This window comes from Hyperoodon ampullatus (assembly GCF_949752795.1).
Source record: "Hyperoodon ampullatus genome assembly, chromosome: 2".
In the NCBI taxonomy this organism is placed as follows: domain Eukaryota; kingdom Metazoa; phylum Chordata; class Mammalia; order Artiodactyla; family Ziphiidae; genus Hyperoodon; species Hyperoodon ampullatus.
In genome coordinates, this window is record NC_136915.1 from 189,797,515 (window position 1) to 189,820,080 (window position 22,566).

The 22,566-nt window shown below is 37.5% G+C and overlaps 2 protein-coding genes across 2 annotated transcripts in view; one reads left to right on the top strand and one right to left on the bottom strand.

The window, feature by feature from the left end:
* The window catches only part of CDC73 (cell division cycle 73), a gene marked incomplete at its 3' end in the record, with an annotated part of 87,533 nt that overhangs the window by 36,340 nt on the left and 28,627 nt on the right, over positions 1-22,566 (top strand). The gene's annotated exons all lie outside the window — the stretch shown is intronic.
* Positions 7,981-9,249, bottom strand: B3GALT2 (beta-1,3-galactosyltransferase 2; the record flags this gene model as incomplete). Its single annotated transcript, XM_079696738.1, has 1 exon — positions 7,981-9,249. One exon carries the CDS (start codon positions 9,247-9,249, stop codon positions 7,981-7,983), a length of 1,269 nt encoding a protein of 422 aa, XP_079552864.1.

Consider the following 22,566-nt stretch of genomic DNA (forward strand, 5'->3'; position numbering starts at 1 on the left):
ATCAGGTTCTCATACAGCGTCTTCTCTCTCCTCATGCCTTCAGTGCCCAGGCCAGGATCTTAGGCCTTGGCACTCATGCCTTCTCCCTCACCGCGAGTATCCACACGTCGTGAAGGCCTGTGGACCTCACTTGCTAACATCTCTGGAATTCTTATCTCCGGATCACTACCGTCCTTCCTGGTCCAACTATTTCTGTATCTTCCCTGGATTACGCAGTGGTCTCCTAGTTTGTGTTTTTGTATCACTCATGCGTCTCTTCATTCTGTTCTCATGTTGCAGCCAGGATGCCTCAAACACTGAAGAAGAGAGGAGCTGTTAGGCATGCACTAGCCTCAATTTTTTTTTCTATTTTCCAAGTATTGTTGTATCTTCATTGGCTTCTTAGGATTAAAAGCCATATTTTAATAGGTACTACAAGTCTTCATGAGGGTTTACCTGTCTCTCTTTTTACCTTTCTGGCATCAGCTCATACCAATCTTCCTCTTTATTTTTGTGCCATGGTTTACTCCAACCTCAGGGCCATTGTACCTGCTGTTCCTTCTTCTTGAAATTGTTCCCCTTTTGCCCGATTGACATCTAGTTATTTCTTAGATGTTAACAAATGTTTCTTCTGAGAAGGCTTTTCTGACCATAGGTCAGGTCAGTTCCCGTTATATGCTTGCAAAGCACTGTGTATCTTTCCTTCATGACAGATATCATAGTTGTCCTTTCCACTTGTTTGTATGAAGATCTGATACATGGCTTTCTCTGTCAAAGGAGTATTATGGCAGCAACTTAATGATTGTTTTTGTTTATCATTGTATCTACAGCTCATGTCTTAATGCTGAGGCTCTCAGTAAATATTTATCAAGTGAGTGGACTTTTGGATGTTTCTTCAATGCTAAGGAGGACTGGACTCAAGAATTTCTATTAACCTAGTGTTAGAGTTCTGGAACATAGCATGGTAAACTGGTCTGTTTGGGAAATGATGCCTAGGGGTTTCATCTGCACTGAATATCTATTGAGGAAGGTTAACACTTCTTGATCTTCTTCAGCATCATGGTCCCTGCTTAGAAATGCACTGTCATGTGAGGGACCTTCACATTTGTGGAACTCATTATATTAATTATTTCCAGAATACTTGTACTTTCTTTTTGTCAACATATATTTACTTATATGTTGCTTTATTTGCAGTGGGGGTGAGCCCATATATAAGCCAGTGGTTGAGTCTTAGTTATTTTTAAGGCATCAAAATCAGTTTTTCACTATAGAGAAAAGTTGATTTTGACGCCTTAAAAATAAGTTTCCTTTCAAATAAGATGAAAATGCTGCAGACAGAAAAGGTGAGGCTGTTTTATTGAGTCAAATTTCAGTTCACTGTTTCTAATCTAGGATTTTTTGTTTGTTGATTGCTTTTAAAATCAGTCTTGAGGAAGAGAGGATACGTTACGGAGTGAAGTAAAAGGCAGCAGTAAGATCAAAAGATTGGGTAGAGACATTAGCTTTAGCAAGGAAGAGAGTCATTCATGGGCCCTGCCGCTATCCAAGGACTTCAGGGATTTTGGTATTTATCCTAAGAACACTGGGAATCTGTTGAAGCATTGGGATGATGCGAATAGTTTTGTGGTTTTGAATGTATCATTCTGGCAGTAGTATATGGGAAGCAGATTGGGTGACTGTGAAGAAACCAGTTGCAAAAGTTTTGCTCGCTTAAACTACTAGAGCAGTAAGATGAAGAAAAGTGGGTGGATTCCACTATGAATCCAGGTTTTGGGGATAGAGTGATACGGGTGATAGTAAGAGAAGGAAGTGGTGAGGTTGACTTGATATTTTCATGTGGCCACTGACTGGATATAGCCATTCACTCAGACAGGAAATGTTATTTTAAAAGTTTTAAAATTTGGAGATGAGAGAAGATAACTGGATTTAAATGTACTGTTAAATGTGTGTACTTAAAGACACTCAGACATACAAATACTTTAAATTTATGCTTATGAACTTTTACTTGGCTTTTTTGGCCCATTTATTAGCTTTCTGTTTTCATTTGTTCTCTTCCCTCCTTTACATAAATCTACCAGGAAGAAGGTTGTGGCTTTTTTTTTTTTTTTTTAACCTTATCAGGAGACGAAAAGATCTCTGATAAAGGAACAGTTTTAAACAGCAGATGTGAAGGTGTGGTCAGGCTTCTCTGTTCATTCATTTCTAAGCTCAGACAGCACTTTACAGTGCAGGGGGCTCAGGCAGCTGTGCTGATGGTTACTTCCGTGTTGGTGGTTACTTGGGAGACACGTTACCTCTCCCCCATGGTGGTGTGACTGTAGAAACACAGCTCCCAAGCCTGTTTCCCTGATCCCTCTTCAGTAATAAGGTATCTATAGCAACATGCTCTCTGCTATATTATGTTATATGCACAAAAACTTTGTTGATCTTGTGAGGCCTGGCCATGAATATGGATTATGAACAGCTCTAACATTTTCAGCCTGTTTTCTTTAACAGAAAAGTTGTTCTTGGATCCCTTTACACTCCTGACTTGTTCAGGTGGCAAAGCACACAGAGGGCATGGTCTCATAGAGCATTCTGAAGTCATCATAGAACCTAGGAACGACTTTATCACTGCAGCGTTTGCTAGTGGTAGGTTTTCTGTCACTTAGGATTCTTTGGTTAAAAATCGACTCTGACAGGGCTTCCCTGGTGGCGCAGTGGTTGGGAGTCCGCCTCCCGATGCAGGGGACATGGGTTCGTGCCCGGGTCCGGGAGGATCCCGCGTGCCGCGGAGCGGCTGGGCCCGTGGGCCATGGCTGCTGAGCCTGCGCGTCCGGAGCCTGTGCTCCGCAGCGGGAGAGGCCACAGCAGTGAGAGGCCCGCGTACCGAAAAAAAAAAAAAAATTGACTCTGACTAACTGAAACCCCAAAAAACAAAAGTATCAGAATATTATAGGTGAGTTCAAAAAACTAAAGAATCAAGTGGTAGAAGGGACAGGAACCGTAGCAGCTCTGGGATCTAGAGGACAAGAATCAGTGGGTAATTTCTGCAGGGTGCTGAAGTTCAAGTGAATCAGCTCCAGTCATTTTCTTTGTTTGTTGTGCGTGTGTTTGTTTCCTTCAGGATTCAGATTGCAATAAGAGAGGGTCTTTGGTTGTCTTAGCTTGGCTAGTGCAAGGTAGGGTGTCTTTTTTTTTTTTTTTTTTAAAGATTTTTAATTTACAAACCCTTGTGTCGAGGGCTGACTTTCAGTAGATCGCAGCGAGGGAGCTGCTCTGCTACGTACGAAACCCCGACCCAGAAGCAGGTCGTCTACGAATGGTTTAGCACCAGGTTCCCCACGAACGTGCGGTGCGTGACCGGCGAGGGGGCAGCCGCCTTTCCGGCCGTACCCCGTGTCCCAGGACGAAGGGCTCTCTGCACCGGACCCCGGTCCCGACGCGCGGCGGGGCGGGACGCGGGCGTCGGCCCGCCGGCGGGGACCGGCTATCCGAGAAGGCAGGGTGTCTTGATAGAAAGTTTTCCTAGAACTTTCTTATTTGAGGGTGGAGTAGCTCCCCAAAGGAAATCTGCCAGTATGTTAGAAAATTCTCATTGCCATCAGAATCTCATGCTAATTCTGTTTGTTATCTATATTCAAATATATGTTTTTACTAGCATTTTAGGTATGACAGTGAAGCAAACAACCCTTATTAGGTTTTTTTTTGTTGTTTTTTTTTTTTTGCGGTACGCGGGCCTCTCACTGTTGTGGCCTCTCCCGTTGCGGAGCACAGGCTCCGGACGCGCAGGCTCAGCGGCCATGGCTCACGGGCCCAGCCGCTCCGCGGCATGTGGGATCTTCCCGGACCGGGGCACAAACCCGTGTCCCCTGCATCGGCAGGCGGACTCTCAACCACTGCGCCACCAGGGAAGCCCCCCTTATTAGTTTTATTGTATAAATTAGTATCTTTTAAACATTTAATTAGAAACTTATACAAGCATGAATTTAAGATTTTGCATATAATGTTATAGCTTTCTGTTACTTAACATTTATTTTTTGTGATGCCGTTGATTTATTTTCATTTTTCAACATTTAGGATACTGTCTCAAGTGAAATTCAGACTGAGAATCTATAGGCTTCAGTGGGAAGTTGAAATAATTAGATTAATAAACAGATGGAGGCAGTTGCTTTCACTCTGGTTGTCCTTTAGCTCAGACATTTGCTGGTGGAGGGAGGCGAAACACTTCTGCAAATACAGCAACGTTTTTCTTCCTTCTCTGGCAAATCAGATCTTGAAAGTAGTAAGGTGTAGAGTTCCATCGTGCTTGGGGGAGGGCGTGTGTATGTGTGCGCTGATGGAGTACACAGCAACAGGTTCCTGGCCGAAACTTAGAATGGCCCCTGTTAGTATTTGATGCACATTACCCGTCTTCCGAGAGTCATGTTAAGCGATACACTGATACTCTGTGAGGTGTGCTAGAATGTAGGTATGGTAGAGATTTTTTTTTTTTTTGGCTTCTTAAATCTGTGTTAATTTAATAGTCAAATTTTGTAGTTAAGCAGTAAAAACTGAAAACAAACCTGAACCAGCTGGATAAATCGGTTTTACCACCTCATCACAAAAAGTAGGCGACTAACCAGTAGAGTGAGTAAATGTGGTGCTACTTTTGTCTACTAACAATGATCAAATTATACGTCAAAAGAAGCACCTTTTAGGGCTTCCCTGGTGGCGCAGTGGTTGAGAGTCCGCCTGCTGATGCAGGGGACACGGGTTCGTGCCCCGGTCTGGGAAGATCCCACATGTCGCGGAGCGGCTGGGCCCGTGAGCCATGGCCGCTGAGCCTGCGCGTCCGGAGCCTGTGCTCCGCAACGGGAGAGGCCACAACAGTGAGAGGCCCGCGTACCGCAAAAAAAAAAAAAAAAAAAAAAAAAAAAGAAGCACCTTTTACATAATTTCTAAGTGCCACCTGCCTGTTGTTTACAGATGTGTCTCAGTGCCCAAAGGAGCAAGAGATAAGCAGTAATTCTTAGCTTTTCTGAGTTTCTGACCCCCAGACATCAGCAACTGAAAAGGAGAAGAAAAAATAACTGAGGGATCAAATTTCCTCTCCTTCTCCTTCTCTTTATTTGCACCTGACATCAGGCGTCCCTCCAGTGTGAGAAAACAGTTGTGATGCCTGGAGATCCTAGCAAAAGGTGAAGGATAAGCATGGAATAGAAGAGAGGATAGGCCGTTTTTGCTTAGCTTTTTAGACCCTCTAGCAGGAGTCATATGTGAAGTATGTAGCAGAATAGCATAATGGTTAAGAGTCTTTGCAGTGGAACCCTGCTGTTTTACTAGCTGTGTGATCTTAGGTATTTAACCTCTTGTACCAGTCTTTCTTATCTCTTAGTGTTACTTATAAGGATTATACGAGATATGTGTGTAAAGTACTTTAACACGGTACCAGGCACACAGCGTACTCTCAGTCAGTAAATAGTTCCTGCTGCTGTGTTGGTATTATTTTTATAGGGGTTTTGGTAATAGATATTAATAAGACTCCAGTTGATTTTTTTGTGATCATACTGTATACTCAGAGGTGAGAAAGAAATTTTTTTTACTTGAATTAGAATTTCATCACCTATATAATCTTGATCAAAATAAACTAGTGTAAGTATTGAAAGTTTTGGTATTTTTATCTTCCACAATATCTCGTAACACTTCGAGCATAAAGATTACATGGTGGTTACTGTAATTTTTTTCTTTGACCAAATGCAAGTGCTGTCATTTAAAATTATATTTTCATGCATAGTAAAAATTACATAGTACTGGGCATGAATAAGGCACAATTAATATTTGGTGAGATGTTTAAATACTGTATTTTTAAATATAATATGAATTTGAAAGTCATTTTGCTGAAATCAGCTTGCACATTCAGAATGGGAGGACAAAAATAAACTAATAGCAGAATACTTACTTTAAAATAAAGATTGTCAGCAGCACTAAAACCCTTGTTATTTGATTCAGTGCTCTTTGAGAACCTGGAGTGTCATGAGATTCCAAGTCATCTTTTTTAGACTTGAATTTTTCTGGAAGGAAAATACTATCTTTTAAAGATACTGCACTGTAATAATAACTTGTACACATAGTGTTTGGATTGTTTCTGAGTACATACCTGTGGATGCACACATGCATATACATATACTTTTAAAAAATAAAACTTCTGAAGTATTAATGAGAGGCTTATACTAAGGGAAGGATTCCTTTTGTCTCTCATCACACTTATCTAATTTGGTATTATCCTTTTATGTGTGACCTTTCTTTAGTAATTTTGGTATCTAGTAATTTTAGTCTTTTTATAACCATGCAGAATAAATTAAGTGAAAAACAGACCTTACCAAGAGCTGGGGGGTTATTTAGCTCAGCATTCAGAATTATTCTATGTAGAATAGAACACTTAGACAACTGAACTGAAAGTGGGAGATAAGTTGAGTATAAATAGAATTCAGCGCATTAACTGATAAGTACTGAAGCAGTCTCTGTGATTCTGAACTGTAACATGTTAGAATTCTGTTTTGGTGGATAACTCTTCAGAATAGAATCAAGGATTAAAATGATTGTTATTAGAATTAGGATAAGTGACATCCTCACTGAGCAAGATTGATAAATTTATACACTTGTTTAAAGTAAAAACACTTTTTAAAAATTAATGGGTTAGTATTTCCTGATTTTAAAATTTATAATGGAGCCATACAAAATTATTGTGAAGTATTTGGACCATAACACTCAGTAAAGGTTTTTTTGTTAAGCTTTTTTATTAAAAACTTGATAAAAGTGCATTGTATACATTGTTCATCCCAGAATCAAGTGTTCATCAAACATTTGTAGTTTTCCCCCATCCCTCCCAAAGAAGTTTTTAATCAGTGGTGCAGAATATTTGTCATCCACCAAATTAAAAACTGCAGGTTTGTAAACTTGGCACTCAGAGAAAGAAGTACGTGCCGTAAAATGATTAAGTATTGGCATGTGTACACCTGCTGTCAGGAAATAAACTTCCCATATGTTGCAGTTTGGCAGACATGCATCTTAAAATGTATTGAATGAAACTGGCGCTGCACTCTTTATCCTTTATCTTTTTTCAACAGTGCATCCTCTTTGTGCCTGTAAGTAATCACTTTTGCTTCAGTTAGAGGAAAATGATAGGTTTTTTCAGATATGTTTGAAGTTAAGTGGTGATGCTCCTTGAGAGTGCAGTAACTGGTTGATGGAGTAAATCATTGAAGTACTAGCTTGGCCCTGAACACCAACGAGGGAACAGATGTTCTATTTTGAAACATTTAATTTTTTTTTTTATAAAAACGTGAGCCTGAGACACACTGATTTTTTTTTTCACATTTTATCACATCATGTCAAAATAAATTCCTCCAGTATATGTGCGTATTGATAAAAGAAAATGAATATCTCAATTGTTTTTAAAAAGTAAATACTTAGATGAGAACTGCATTGATGAAACATCTGAACTTTATAAATATGTTTATGGAATAATTCAACTAAATCTTATTGCATGGAATATGGTTTTTAGAACCCTAGAATAGGTCAAGATTTGTCCTTTGCACAATTATAAAGTTTCCTTAAAATTGACAATAATGTTTTATTTACATTTAATTATATATTGAAATGAAAAACTGAATCCAAAGTCTTTTGACTGTATCCATTTCTTAAATTTAAATTTATGTGGAAAACATATGCAAATACACCTTCTTGGTCCCTAACGTAAGAGTTGAACCATTGATGTAGGCACGCCTGTTATTGCATGTTAATACACAGAATCCCCTTATGTGGATTTTTAGTAGATTGTTTGGGATACCTTTTTGTTATGTCGTGTTGTATTTTTAAGAATTACCTTCTTCAGAAATTAAAAAAATATTTTTGGATTCCTTTATGCAATGAGTTTTAACTAAAACTTGTCCTATGGATGTAATCAGTTTTAACTATACATGCTTTTAGCAATATTTTACAGGTTGCTCGTTTTGGAAAAAAAAAAAAAAGTTGTCTTTTCTAGTGGAGTTTGCGGTGGCGATACCTGCCTGCCTTTTCTTTTGCTGCGTTGGCACAAGCGTTGTGCTTATTTTGTTGTAAATGGTTCCAGTATTTTATCAGTTCACTAGGCTGGAACTGATGAGAGGTAATTAGGTGGCTGTATTTACAGCTTGAATAAGAAACTCGCCAGTGATTGAACACAAACTCATTGGGAGGGGGGATAGGATCAATTCTCAACTTGGCAAGACAGATCCCTACATATACATCTTCCAGGTGCAAACGACGGATGCTTAAAGAAACTTTAAATATCTTCTCTGCCAGATCTCCAGAAAAAACATAACCAGTCCCGGAACAGAAGACAGGATAGCGCTCACTTGGGTAGAGGTCTGGTGGCATGTACCACTTGCTGTCTTTGTTTCGGTTGGGTGCGTATCCCCTCATTAGGTAACCAGTAAAATAGTTATGTCTCGGAGGCAGGTCTGGTTTCAGTAACTTAAGTATTAAATATTCGGTGTTGACAAACATGTCACTGTCCGTTTTCATAACATACGGAATATGTGGACAGTATGTGGCAACCCAGTTCATGCCCATTAGTGTTTTAATGGTCAGATTATAGTATGTATCTAAATATTCCTGTTGAATTATATCGTGGTATTGTCTGCTTTCTTCCAGGATTGCACGTTGAAGGTAGCCATTTAACTTAATACTTACACCCAACAAAAAAATTCGTGTGATTTGGATACCAGGTGCTAGACTCTCATTGCCCCAAGTTTGCCGAATAGCTCTTCTAGCTTCTATCTGTCCAGGTTCTGCAGCTATTAGTAGTATTAAAAAAGGGCTTTTCTCCTGGCATTTTTCAGGTTCATTGATAAGGTATTTGAAATGGTAAGAATTTGGATGTCCAGTGCCTTTTTCATTGTAAATACTTCCGTTGGCACTGAGTGTATTCTCCAGCCCTGTAACTCCTTGTGGTGACAAATCTGTGTTATTGGAGTTAGTTGCTGTTTGAGGCCTCAGAGTCTGCGGGACTGTTTCTTTCCAAATGTTCCGAAGAGAGCTGTGGTTTGTCTCACTTTTTGTAGAACGAAATCCACGGAAAGTATATGTCACAGGGTTTTCTTTGAATCCAGTTCTGCCTGGCAGCCAGTCATGATGATTGAAAAACAAAAACATAGCAAAAAGAAACACAAGAGAAAGTACACCAATAAGATGGGTACGGAATAGAGACCTCTTGGCATTCCAGCTCATCTTTGCAAAGCAGCAGTGTCTTCTTCTCCACTGAAGCATGTTGTAAATATCCAGTAGTGGATGAGAGATCGGTGTCTGAGAATGTGTTCTTCTCCTGAATCAGTACTGTTCTTTGGTAATCATTTTCTAATGCGGTCACGTCGTCTCCCTCGCAGTCATTCTATAAAGGTGAAGCATAAACGTTTACAGAATGGAAATATCACAGAACTGCTTGAAAGAGACTAATAAAATTAGGGCACATGGAAATTTTTAAGCTGTGAAAATAGGATAACCCAGGAACAACGTTTATGATTTGTCTTCCCTTGGCAACGTAACATCCTGAGAACAGGATTGATTTCTTTAAAAATACACCTTTGGAGCACAGTGACCACTTTAAAGAGAGGTGAATGGATTGATTTTCTTCCACTTATTTCATCGTCTCAGTAGCTCTGGTCACTTGTACTTGTTGACTTAAGTTAAAGATTAAAAGTTGTATGCATGGAGAAGAGGAAAATGCTGCTAGATCCCTGAGAGAGGCCATGTAAGGAGGCCTGAGAGCAGATGGAAAATTTATTGGCATTAATTAAAATTGATTTGACATACCATTGGTGGTATGGTGCACAGTCAGCGGCCTTTTTTGTAAAGTGGTCATGTATCAGTTGTGGGACAGACGGTGCAAGGTTGATTATGGCAGAGTTTTGTTAGTCACAGTACACTGCTTGGCATGTTTCCGTTGGCCCCTACTGTGTCGGGAAAGTCAGTGAGAAGACGCACCCGTCAGAATTAATGTTCAGGGTTCAGTAACTTCAGTGCAGGATTTTAAGACAGTAATAAATGATGGACATTTGCAAGTACCCTTTTCTCATGTTAACCTTCCACTTCAAACATGAGGTATTCAGGAGATCATTGTCCTTACTTAGACTTAAGATTGATTTTTATAATATAGCAACTAATTATATTTAATTATCTGAGGACTTCCCAGAGTACTATCATGTATCTCAGTTGAATCTCCATGTTAGAATTAAACAAAGAACTGCTTTGAACAGTCTTTTCAGATTTCTTACAAAATATAGACACTAGGTATTATTGTATCCCCAACTATTTAAAATTTTAAATTTCACAAAATGCATCTTAAAATATTTTTGAGTTATGCTGTGTTCTAAATTTGCATGTAGAGAATTTTTTACATTTTTAGGACTTCTGCTAGCATGACACTTAGAGCTCTACATTTAGAAAAAAACATTTATGAGATGTCAATATGGGAAGTTCACGATGCCGCATATTAAGAACTGGTCTTTGAACAAGTTTTTTTGGTGCATAGCACAAATTTGTTCATGTTTTTTCAGTTTGTTAGTTTTTCTGGATCAAGGCGTGGGGGTAAAGGATGGGTAAGGAGCTGTGGCTTGAATTCTATTAAAAGAGAAAACAAACCTTTTTGTGTAATTTTAATTTTTTCAACCTTTTATTGTGAAAATTATTTCTCTATGTAAAAGAAAACTGGTCAATTAAAAACATTTATTGTAGGAGTGTTTATTTGAAATTATATATACACGTATGAATGTGTTTATGTAGCCTGTGATATTGAAAGGTTTATGGTTAATACCAAATTTGCTTAACCTCGATAAGAAATTCAATTATTTGGGGATAATGGCATTTACATGGAAGTCCTCATATAATTGAATAACTAGAATAGTACTCATATAATGTGAAGTATTTTGAAAATATTGATGGGAAGTGTTAGACTCCTGTTCTAGCAGAAGCCACTAGGAGGAGCAAGCAGGTGGGGATTCGAGCATTTCTGAAGCGTAACAGTACAGGCGCTAGCTTTTGATGATTTCTAGAATCTGAGATTATGTAGTGCTTTTAGAAGTTATGGTGTTTCTCAAATGTAAAAAATTATATTAATCATTTTGTGAGATAGGAGCAGTGTTTTTCTTCCTTAAGTTTTCAGATTTAAGAAAAATAGAATCTAGTTATTTATTAGAATTTATTTACCTGAATTTTAATTTCACATTACTCTGATGAAGACTAAGACACTTCACCGTACCAGTAAAACATAGTTCTGTGGTGAGCTCAGTTGAAAATAACAGAGCTGAGTGTTCTGGTTTAGAAACTCACTTTTCTCCTCCTTACGCTTGTAAATAGTTGGCCATTCTGTTTAGATGAGGAGACTCTTTCTAAGCTTTTATTTTCAAATGAAATATTAGATAAATAGTAATAATTCTCCCTCCACCCCATAATTCTCCCTCCACCCCTCCACCTCTTTTAAAAGTGTAAATTTAAGAAGCAATAAGTAGAAGGTCAGATGTTTGAATGCATGTTTGAATAAAGGACTGAAAAAATGAATGAAGGTAAATATATTAGTAAATTGTAATTTTATGTAAACATTATACCTGAAGTGATGTTTCTAAAGTATTGCAATGTTACAGAAAACAGCAAATTATTATATATTGTAATCTGGCATACATGTAGTTTATGGTCCTATGTGATTTTGTAGCCATAGGTGATGGAGATGCATCTTAATGTAAATTCATGATATTTGTATGTTTGTAAATATCCAGCTGCTCAGGCTTGAAATCCATATATACTCATTTCTTAATCTCCCACTGGTAAATATAGTGCATGTGTCTAGCCTTAAAAAAATTCTTTATTAAACATTTTTCAGATATTTATCATAATTTTACTGTTAAAAAGAAAGTACAATTAAAGTAACTATTCCTCCTTTTATTAAAAGATAAATTATTCTCCAGTTACTGGCTGTTGTACATTAATTCTTAAGAAGTGGGAACAAGACCAGAAAGTTAAAATATTTTGACATTCTAAATAGTTTTGCACTTTTACATTTTCAGCATAGAAATAGCTTTGATTTCTCTCTTATGGTAATATTATCAAGTGATTAATATGTATTTACATCTTATGGATTGACACTCATGGAGAGGATGTTACTATAAAATGTTCCGTTACTTCTCCCTCTCTCTTTCCCTCTCTCTGTCTCTCTCTCTCTCTCTCTCTCACACACACACACACACACACACGCTGTTTTTATTATTTGGCTTCTAAAAGGGATGATATCTTTAGTCTGTGGGAACAGTTCTAGATTTAAGGGGTGCTTGAATAAAAAACTCTACACTCTTGTTTTGAGATAGCTAGCTTATAAAAATGTTTAATTGGTGACTTTAACATTGAGAGATAAAGGTACTAAGAGAGACTTGAGATTTTTTACAACCATATTTTTTTTGTTTGTTTAATACCATCTGGTTTCATTCCTTAATGGAATAAAAATTCATACTATGAGTGAGAGTTGATGTTGAGCTCTAATAATAATAGGGCCTGATAGACTTGTTTAATCTTAACTTTAGAATGGAATCCCTACATATGTCTTAAAAATGTTTGACTTTTGTGATTATTAAATAATAGGTTGAGTTGTGCTGTAAAATTGAGCAAAAATCAGGATCTTTGACGATCTGTAAAAAATTTTAGAAATACCCGAGTTCCTGAGCCATGAGTTGCTATTCTATGATTGTTACTAAAATAGTTTATTAGATTTATTTCTGCCCTGCACACACATACTATGCCAGTTGTTAGTTCATCATTACATATTTATATAGCCTGGAAGCACAGTGGCTACATTTAAGTTTAATTTTTTGACCTTGTATTGCTGTTACATGGATATTTTTATGACAGAGTATTTTCATATTATGTTTTTGAGTTTCACTTTAAAAATGATCACCAAAACCAGTCTTATATTTTGATCATTTAGAATCAGTCTGTTGCTTAAAATAAAAGCTCACTATTTTAAAAGGGGGTAATTTTAGCAAGTATTGATATTTCTTTGTTTAAAGTTGTATTCGTGAACATGCAAATCTCCTGGGGTGGTGTGCTGTGCATAAATGCACACTGCCTTCTGTGATCCTGTGCAAATGCTTTCCTTTTAGTATCTTACAGCTTGGTGGTACTTAAAATTTGTTGATAGTCTCAGAGTTGGTAAGTTATCTTTATTTAGGGAGATGGGTATGGGAGGCAACATTTTGTTATTAAAAACTGTTCTATATTAAGATTTTGTTTTAAAAGGACTGAAAAAGCTCTTAATATTAAGATCATCTTTGATACTATTTAATGAATTTCACTGCATTGACCTCTTTGATGGCCATTTTTAAGAGAGCACTTTAATTTATTGGATAAGTATTCAACTTGACTTAATTTGATAGGGGATTGCTATGTTTTCTTTAGAGGGCTTCAGATTTTTTTTTAAAGTTTAATTTCTCAGAGAAGCCTTTAAGCACATCTTGTTACTGTTTGCCTTTTCGGTAATCCATAATTACTGCAAGCTACATATTTACTTGAATAAAGCAGTGACAGCTTGTCTTCTAAACAATGACAGATTTTAAAATCATATATTTAGAAACCCTTTCATAGTTTCAAGGACAGTGAACTGTATGAACTTGTTTATTAGATATTAGTGCCTCCAGGGCTATAAAAAAGTAACAAACATTTAAATGAGTATCACACACAAGATATCGACATACCTTCCTTGGTCAGGCATTTATGTGGCGAGGATTATGCTCACTGAAGATACTTTTGGCACGCCATCACTTCAGCCAAGATGCTATCGAACATGCGCACCTCCCCCAGCAGTCTGCCTCCTGCGATTGCTTTTCACAGTGTCCAGAGTGTCCATCTGTCTGCCTGTCTTCGAGTTCCCCTTCTTGTTCATATGGGTCCTAGTCTTCTGAGGTTTTTCCTTTCTTTCATTTTCTTTCTCTTTCTTTAAACAAAAGAGCTGTGGTTGTTCGTTCTGTTTGGAGCACTGTCGACTCTGGCTGACAGTTGATGCATTGAAGCTTTTTACATCTGCTGTTTTCCTGGCCGGACAATGCAGTGCTGTATTCTCTTCTCAGTATCCATATTTCTAATAAGAACACTGAGCTGCAATCAAAAGCAGCCAGAGCTAGAATGGAGTGCTTCGATTGTATTGGAAAAGAACAGGATTTAACTCTCTTTCGTTGTTGCCTGGCAGCTGCAGGAAGGATTTTGAGCAGTTTTACCAGGGTTTTAGTCTGTAATATGAAATCCAGGGTTCCTCAGCTGCTGCACAGGCAGGCAGCAGTTTAAATGTGGGCTTGACAGATGCTCTCTCTGACAGAGCAGAATTTAACGTCACTGCTTGGCTGAATCCCACGTGATTGTTTGCATTCATTTTGACTAAAAACCTAAGGTAGGGAGAAGCTTAGAGATTTGCTTCCATGTGCTAAATTATATATATTCAGTGTAAGTGTAGTGATGAGTGAATAAAACAAAAATGGGATGATTATGAAATGAATGGTTATAATTTTATTTTTTTCCAGCTTATTTCCTTTTTTTTTTTTTTTTTTTTTTTTTTACTTTACGCTCAAGCACGGGCTTTCTAAATGTTTTCAGTGTTAGATGTTGGTTTTCATGTTACATGATTTTATAGGGCATAAGCAATTAAAAGCTTTGATATGTAACCTAGTGTGATTTAACCCCTTCAGTGCACTCCTTCCCTTGACGTTTTTTTTTTCTCAAATTGTTCTGATTTTCGTTTTACTAATATCTAGTTGCGGCTCATAGACCATTTTTAATCAGTAACGTAGACATCTTCCCCGCCCCCCCATTTTCTAGGATTTATGTAAATCAGCTGCTGTGGATTGCTTTACTGACACGTGCTGTGATAGCCCAGTTCTTTTTTACTCTTGTGCGGTTTCTGGTGTTCTTGAAGGCAGCAAAACTTTACTTTTAAACACTTTTTAATGTCAGCATTTATTTTTTATTTTTATTTTTCTTTAAAATTACATGTATGGCAGAATTCAACAAAATGATGTAATGGATAAAGCACACTTGTACAGGATCTTCTTGGTGGGTAATGAGGTTTTATTAATCATATTTATTTGTCCTAATATTTCAGGATGGTTTAGTAACTTGCCATCAAGCAAATTTTTCAGTAAACACTAGATATTCACTCTGAAATATTTTGCATGATTAGTCTGTTGGGCACCTTGCTGCTTTTTTTTCTGCAAGTACTGGGGCATTGTCCTTTTTTCTTTTTTTTTTTTTTAAATAACCTGAATTATCAGTTTTTCCTCTGAGACTTTAGGGACCTTAACTCATAGAAATTTACCATTTTGAAACTTACACCGTATATTTGTAGTCATATATTTTTCATCCCATCTATCTTCCCCAGTAATGTATGTTATTTCAAATATAGATTTACATTTTCTCTAATATTAAAATTTTTTTGTCCTCATTATGTTTTTTAGTATAGCTGATGAAATGTGTTTTGTAGTTTTAGGAATCCTAAGACTTTTTTAAAGGAGTGAATGTGATTTTCCTAGAAATGTTAGAAGGAACAGTAAGAGTTTTATAAATGGAAAATGTAAGGCCTAGAGCTTTGACTTTTTCTGGTTAAGTGTGAAGGAGAGAACTAAAACCCAGGTTTCTTGGCATTTAGTCCCTAAGTCCACCCATATTACATGCTCACTACTCTCTTTTTAAAAAAACTAATTAAGTTATTATTTTTTGGCTGCATTGGGCCTTCGTTGCTGTGCACGGGCTTTCTCTAGTTGTGGTGAGTGGGGGCTACTCTTCGTTGTGGTGCGCGGGCTTCTCATTGTGGTGGCTTCTCGTTGCAGAGCACGAGCTCTAAGCATGTGGACTTCAGTAGTTGTGGCGCGCGGGCTCAGTAGTTGTGGTGCACGGGCTCAGTAGTTGTGGCTCACGGGCTCTAGAGCACAGGCTCAGTAGTTGTGGCGCACGGGCTTAGTTGCTCCGCGGCATGTGGGATCTTCCTGGACCAGGGTTCGAACCCTTGTCCCCTGCACTGGCAGGCGGATCCTTAACTGCTGCGCCACCAGGGAAGCCCACACTACTCTTTTTTTTTTTTTTTTTTTTTTAATTAAACTTAGGTGGCAGAGTAATGCTTAAGTGCCTATTTAAAATAACTTATTTTATAAAAGTATAAGTGGCTTGTAGTAGATCATTATTTATCAATAATTCCTGACGTAGGATTTGACTATGCAACTAGCAGCAGTGACTAAATTCATGTTGTGTGCTAAGCCTACTTGAGCTGTTATATAAATGACTTTTTTTCTCATAATGGTTTTATTATTGTAATACCCATTTTAAAGATGAGGAACCAGTGTTTAGAGTTGTAAACTAATTATCCCAAATATCAGATGATTAGTGATGAGAAAGAGTCCAGCTGGGAATTAAAGCAAGATTAATAAGTCCTTATCCTCTCTTCTTAACTATTATGCTGCATGGCACTGCTGGAGAAATTGTGGGACTTTTTTCCTGTTACTAGCACAGCATACCCAGAGATCATTCATAGCAGTATAAATGGATGTTTGTATTTTTGCTTTAATCAGTTGATCAGCAAATACATATCTGATCAACTACTGTGTGCCAACATTTGCAATTAGGCACAGCTTATTAAATGTTAGAGATACAAAGATGTTTTAGTTACATTCCCTGCCCTTTCTCCAGGAAGGATAAAGCAATTATTTGTGGCTGTTCTTCTGATTGGACTTTTTTTTTGATGCCCACTAGATTTCTTATGGATCTTGATTATTAAGAGAACTCCATAGGTAACCTGCTGGTTAGTGGTTCCCTGAAGTATTAGGTGGAGCCCCTGAATTCCCAGTGGACTATTGTCTCAACTGTGTTTGGGATGGGGAAATTGTTTACACAGCAAAGGAGACTCCTGAAAGCTAATGAAAGGGTACCTGTGTACTGAATCAGAATTTACTTTAAACTTCTAGGTACAACTGCACCCTGTTTCTTATGTTTAAGTTAAGCCGGTTAGGAACTTTACAGAAAAACAGCAGACGTGAGATAAAAGTTCCTTTAGTGACTTTTTCTAGCAACCTGCATGTTTCCAGCCAAGAGAAATGGTAAAAATCTTATGACAGGCAAGCTTGTAGAAGTTCTTCCTTTAGTCTAATTTCTTTTAACATCTGATTTCTATGGTTAAACTTTCTCAGTAAATGTAACAGATTTCTTTGTCAGACTTAGCAAACTGGCAGATTTTGTTAAGTTTTATAGTTATAAATGTCTTGTAATTTTTACTTGCATAGGTCTATTTTTTAATTTTAGAACACATCCCTGGTGGGAGAATAGATGGATATTACTATTATATATGCATTATGGCCAGCATTGTCCGGGCTCATTTTAGGATTTTCCTGGGCATGTCTAGAATATCCCCTAAGGAGTCAGAATTTAAAGGCAGGATTTGCTATGCCTCCTAACTCTTAGTCTCTACTGGGTACAGAAATAATTATTACTTTTTTATTTATGTTGTTAATAGTTTCTGAGTGATTATTACATGATCAATCAGGTACAGATTTGTTCAATATGTAATAGGAAACACAAGTATTATACTATTCATCTATCTATATAAATTCAACTAAATGTCCTTGGTAAAAAGAATAAGGGAGAAAGGGTTGTGGGGAGAACACTTCAGCCATGGTGGGTGATTTCTGTTCACTGAGAATGAGCTAATAGCCTTGAGTAATGTGAGGAGGGGAACATGAATCTGGTTTTCCCTACATTAGTCTCCATTCTTGTTTGTGCTTTAGTCTGACTCTTTGGCCCCTAAATGCAAGCCATTTATTTCACCTGAAGAACTAGCTGTCTTTTTCCAGTGCTGGAGAAAAATCTTAATGTTTTGGATTAGGTGTAATTTCCAACGTAGTACTCTGAAAAATTCCATTTGACACAGTTATTTAGATACCAATTTTAATTTTATTGAGTTCAATCAGCAATTTTGCATAGCAGTGTTTGCTTGGAGTTTATATCTCTTGACTGTTTTGACTCAAAATCAGATGACGTCTTTTTCATTACATAAAAGATTTGGACAAATAGCATATTTTTGGCTATTTAATATTTGTAGTTTTCCATTTTTGAAAAAAATTATTGTGTTTATTAAGAATGTGGCATTTTCCTTTGAAGTTAATATAAGATTTATGAACCAGTTTCGCTTTTCTTTGAACTCACAAAGCAGGAATTAGCTGATTGCAAATTAGCAATCTCAGAATGACCACAAGTGTCAGTGTTTGCCTGCCTTACTCTTTCCTTCAGTTTTCACAAGCTTGTGCTGCAGTTTCTCGTATTGTTTAAGAATTTCTTTAGACTTGAAAGCAGAGCTAAATTTAAAAGTCTCTTTCAAAACTAACTGTAGACACCTTTATCTGGTTTAATTCCTACAAACTGTTAATGATCCTAAGGGAAAATGTAAGCATCTAAAATCAGCAGTAATTTGGCAAGTACTTTAATAGTAAAGGCAGGGACTTCCCTGGTGGTTCAGTGGTTAAGAATCCGCCTGCCAATGCAGGGGACTTGGGTTCGAGCCCTGGTCTAGGAAGATCCCACATGCTGTGGAGCAGCTAAGCCCGTGCGCCACAGCTATTGAGCCTGCGCTCTAGAGCCCGTGAGCCACAACTACTGAGCCCACGTGCCACAACTACTGAAGCCCGTGCGCCTAGAGCCCGTGCTCCGCAACAAGAGAAGCCCCCACTCGCTGCAACTAGAGGAAGCCCACGTGCAGCAATGAAGACCCAATGCAGCCAAAAATAAATAAATTAATTTTAAAAAATAGTAAGGGTATACCCATACATCAGAGATATTTGGAGTTCAATTCCACACCACTGTAATCAGCGAAATCGCAATAAAGTGAGTCACATGAATTTTTTGTTTCCCAGTGCATAGAAAAGTTATGTTTACAGTATACTTTGTGAGATAATAGCATTATGTCTAAAAAAACAGTGTACATATCTTAATTAAAAAATGCTAACCATGATCTGACAACATGGGGTTGCCCTAAACCTTCAATTTGTAAAAAAAATGTATCTGCAAAGTGCAATAAAACGAGGTATGCCTTTTTGCTTGTATATTCTTTGGTTTCTCAGTAGCATAGCTGTTTCTTTTTAGCATGAATCAACTAGAATCTTTCAGTTGTTATTTGGCACGCATGGAATAGTCTTAGAGGTTAGAGCTGGGGTTATCAATGAAGGCAGTACTGGGCTTGATACTACTTTCCTAGGAGGTGTTCTAGAAGTTTACGAGGGAAGGTGTGTTTGGCTGACAAAATAATTGAAGGGCATTTAGTGAGTGTGGCCAGGGAAGGTAGTCTGTAGTGTGGGAGACAATCTTTGAAAACAGCAAGGCCTTCTGAGTGTCTCAGTGTGTGTGTGTGTGTGTGTGTGTGTGTGAGAGAGAGACCTTCTTTAAATGAATCTAAAACATAATTGTAATACAGAGTACATTGCTAGGATATTGGTTTCCATTAAAAATTTTACATACATAGGTTAATGTTACCTGTGCATTTAATTTTAGATTGTTAGAGGGGTCAGTGTAAAATATTTCTTACATAGAGTTGTGAAGCCTAGTAGGTCTGCACCTTTAAATTGTTTCAGGCGTCTTACTCCTGACTCCCTGCTCCCCAGCACATAAGAGTATTTAAAAATATTAACACTATTACTTCATTACAAAGTGTGACAGTTTGTAAATTCAGGTAGATATAATATGTTAGAACTTACAAGTCCACTAAAACTTCACAAAGAAGCATAGTTACCCAAATATAAATTATTAGTATTGAAAAATGCTTCTTATTTAATAGCTTTAGTAGATAAGGAATGAATGCAAAAGTCAGAAGTAACTAAATAGAATGTTTTCCCCAAAGGGCCTTTTTGAGGTGACCTGGGAACATTGAATGTACTTGATTCTAAATTCATGTACGTAGCTGTCTTCAGAATGATTGTTTATGGTCTGGTTGGCAATATGGACTTCAGTATAAAGAAACTTTGCAAAGTTTTCAAAACTTTGCAAAAGAGACAGGCAAAGGTTATAGGATTAGGAAGGGGTAAGGGTTGACTTTAGGGTTTGATTTCTTCCCCTCCCTCATTTCTTAGAGGATGCCCAACGGATTCACTTACGTTCAGCAAATACATTAAGCATATACACAAATTACAGGAGCATATGAGTAAGTACATCATTAGGTTCCTTTTTTTCAAGGGATTTCTAGACTTGATGGGTACACAAATCATTGTAAAGATGGCACAGATAACCAGAAGTAAATGTTATATAGTTATTTACAGTTTTTCCCTTCAGGTAGAGTTTGTCTTGTACAATTCACTGTGGTCTCACTCAGTTTCACTGCTTTGATACTTTTGATCTTCCCAGTTGGAGCTGTTTTTTTTAAAACAAATAAATTTATTTTATTTTATTTATTTTTGTCTCCATGGGGTCTTTGTTGCTGTGTGCGGGCTCCCTCTAGTTGCGGCGAGCAGGGGTTATTCTTCGTTGCGGTGCATGGGCTTCTTATTGTGGTGGCTTCTCTTGTGGAGCACGGGCTCTAGGCATGCGGGCTTCAGTAGTTGCGGCATACGGGCTCAGTAGTTGTGGCTCGCGGGGCTCTAGAGCGCAGGCTCAGTAGTTGTGGTGCACGGGTTTAGTTGCTCCGAGGCATGTGGGATCTTCCCGGACCAGGCCACGAACTGTGTCCCCCTGCATTGGCAGGCGGATTCTTAACCACTGTGCCACCAGGGAAGCCCTGTAGTTGGTTTTATGTTACATTTTTATCTGTTTAATTTTTATGTATTTCTAATATTTTATCCCCTTTTAATAAATAAAAAGAGGGCTCACAGATAATACAGTTGCTGAGTTTTAGTGAACTGAAATTTAAAAAATGAAAATTTATATATTTCTGTTTGTACCCTCCATTTTTTTAGTGTCTCCCTGATTAGTTATTAATTAACATATTGAGTATGTTTCTTTTTCATAAATATCCTCATAGTAGACTTTGAGTTTTATCTATATTTCCTCTGTAACTTTTCACAGAATTTGTATTTATTAACATCTCTGGAATTTATAATGTTTCACAACATTTCAGTTGCCTGTCTTAGTATTTGTGATTTCAGATAGTTAAGTATGTACAGGTCTGTGTTTTATTTTAGCTTCCTCAGTCAGTTTCTTGAATCATTAAATGGTAAAACATTGAATATTTTCTTTTAAAGCTTACAATATTGTTATTTCCCTTTCTACCTATATTGCCAATAGCTATAATCTTTGGTCCCAAAACAACGAAATTAATATAATTCCAAACCTGTAACCTTTGATACAGGGAGCTGGGAAGGAGAATATTATTTATTCACACAAAACAAAAGAAGAGCAAATTTATAAGCTATAGAGCAAAATTATAAGCTGTATGGGTTTGAAGAAACTCACATTGAATTATGTCTTCAAACTTAATCAGTTAATTGGACCCTTTGGGTTGTACTGTAATGGCATTGTTCCTATTGAAAAGGTATTACTTACATTAGAATAATGGAATTTCAGAGCAGAATTGGACCTTTGAGGTCATCTAAAAATCTAGTTTCCTCATTTTACAGGCAAGGTAACTAAGACCCTGAGAGGTTGTGATTTTTCTCAAAGGTCTGCTCTTAATGTGGCAGGACCAAAGCTAGAACCTAGAGCTCAAGACTTGTAAATCAAGCTTTTTTTTTTGCACTGATTTATTCTGTCTCTAGTTAACATCAGTGTATTTGTTTTTAGTCCATGGATCCATAAGCCACACAAATGAGCCTGTGGACCTTCTACGTTACCCTTATCCCTCTGCCACTGTAAAAACAATTCTGCCAGTTTTAAGTGAGAATGATAATGCTTTTATTAAAACTCAGTGAGAAAGAATTGTTCATTTGTACCAGAAGGTATGTGATCATTATAGACTTTGGTGTTAAAGGAGATCAGTACTCATGCTTTGGTTTGTTTCTAATTGCAGTGCTGTGATTAACATTTCCTCTACATTCATGTGGATGTAATTTTTTAATCTACAGATAAATAATTTTTAAAAGCCTGACATTTTCCCAGTATGAAAGAATACCTCTTTAAAGATTTTGTGTTCTGTCTCACTCTCTTTTCCTCTCTTTTGATCCAAATTTTTATTGCTGTATTAGTGTGGGTTCTCCAGAGGAACAATCGATAGGATAGATAGACTGATCATAAGGAATTGGCACATGTGCTTAGGGAGACTGAAAAGTTCCAGGATTTACAGTCGTCAGGCTGGTGACCCAGGGAAGCTGATGGGATAGTATAGCTTCAGTCTGAGCCTGAAGGACTGAGAACCAGGAGAGCCAGTGGTGTAAGCTCCAGTCTGAGGCTAAGGCAGGAGAATATCCCATGTCCCAGCTTGACCACTGCCAGGCAGAGTGAATTCTCTTTTATTTTGCCTCTTTGTTCTGTTCAGCCCTTCAGTGGATTGGATGAGTCCCATCTCCTTTGGGGAGGGCAATCTGCTTTACTCAGTCTGCTGATTAAAATGTTAATCTTATCTAGAAACATCTTCACAGACACATCCAGAATAATATT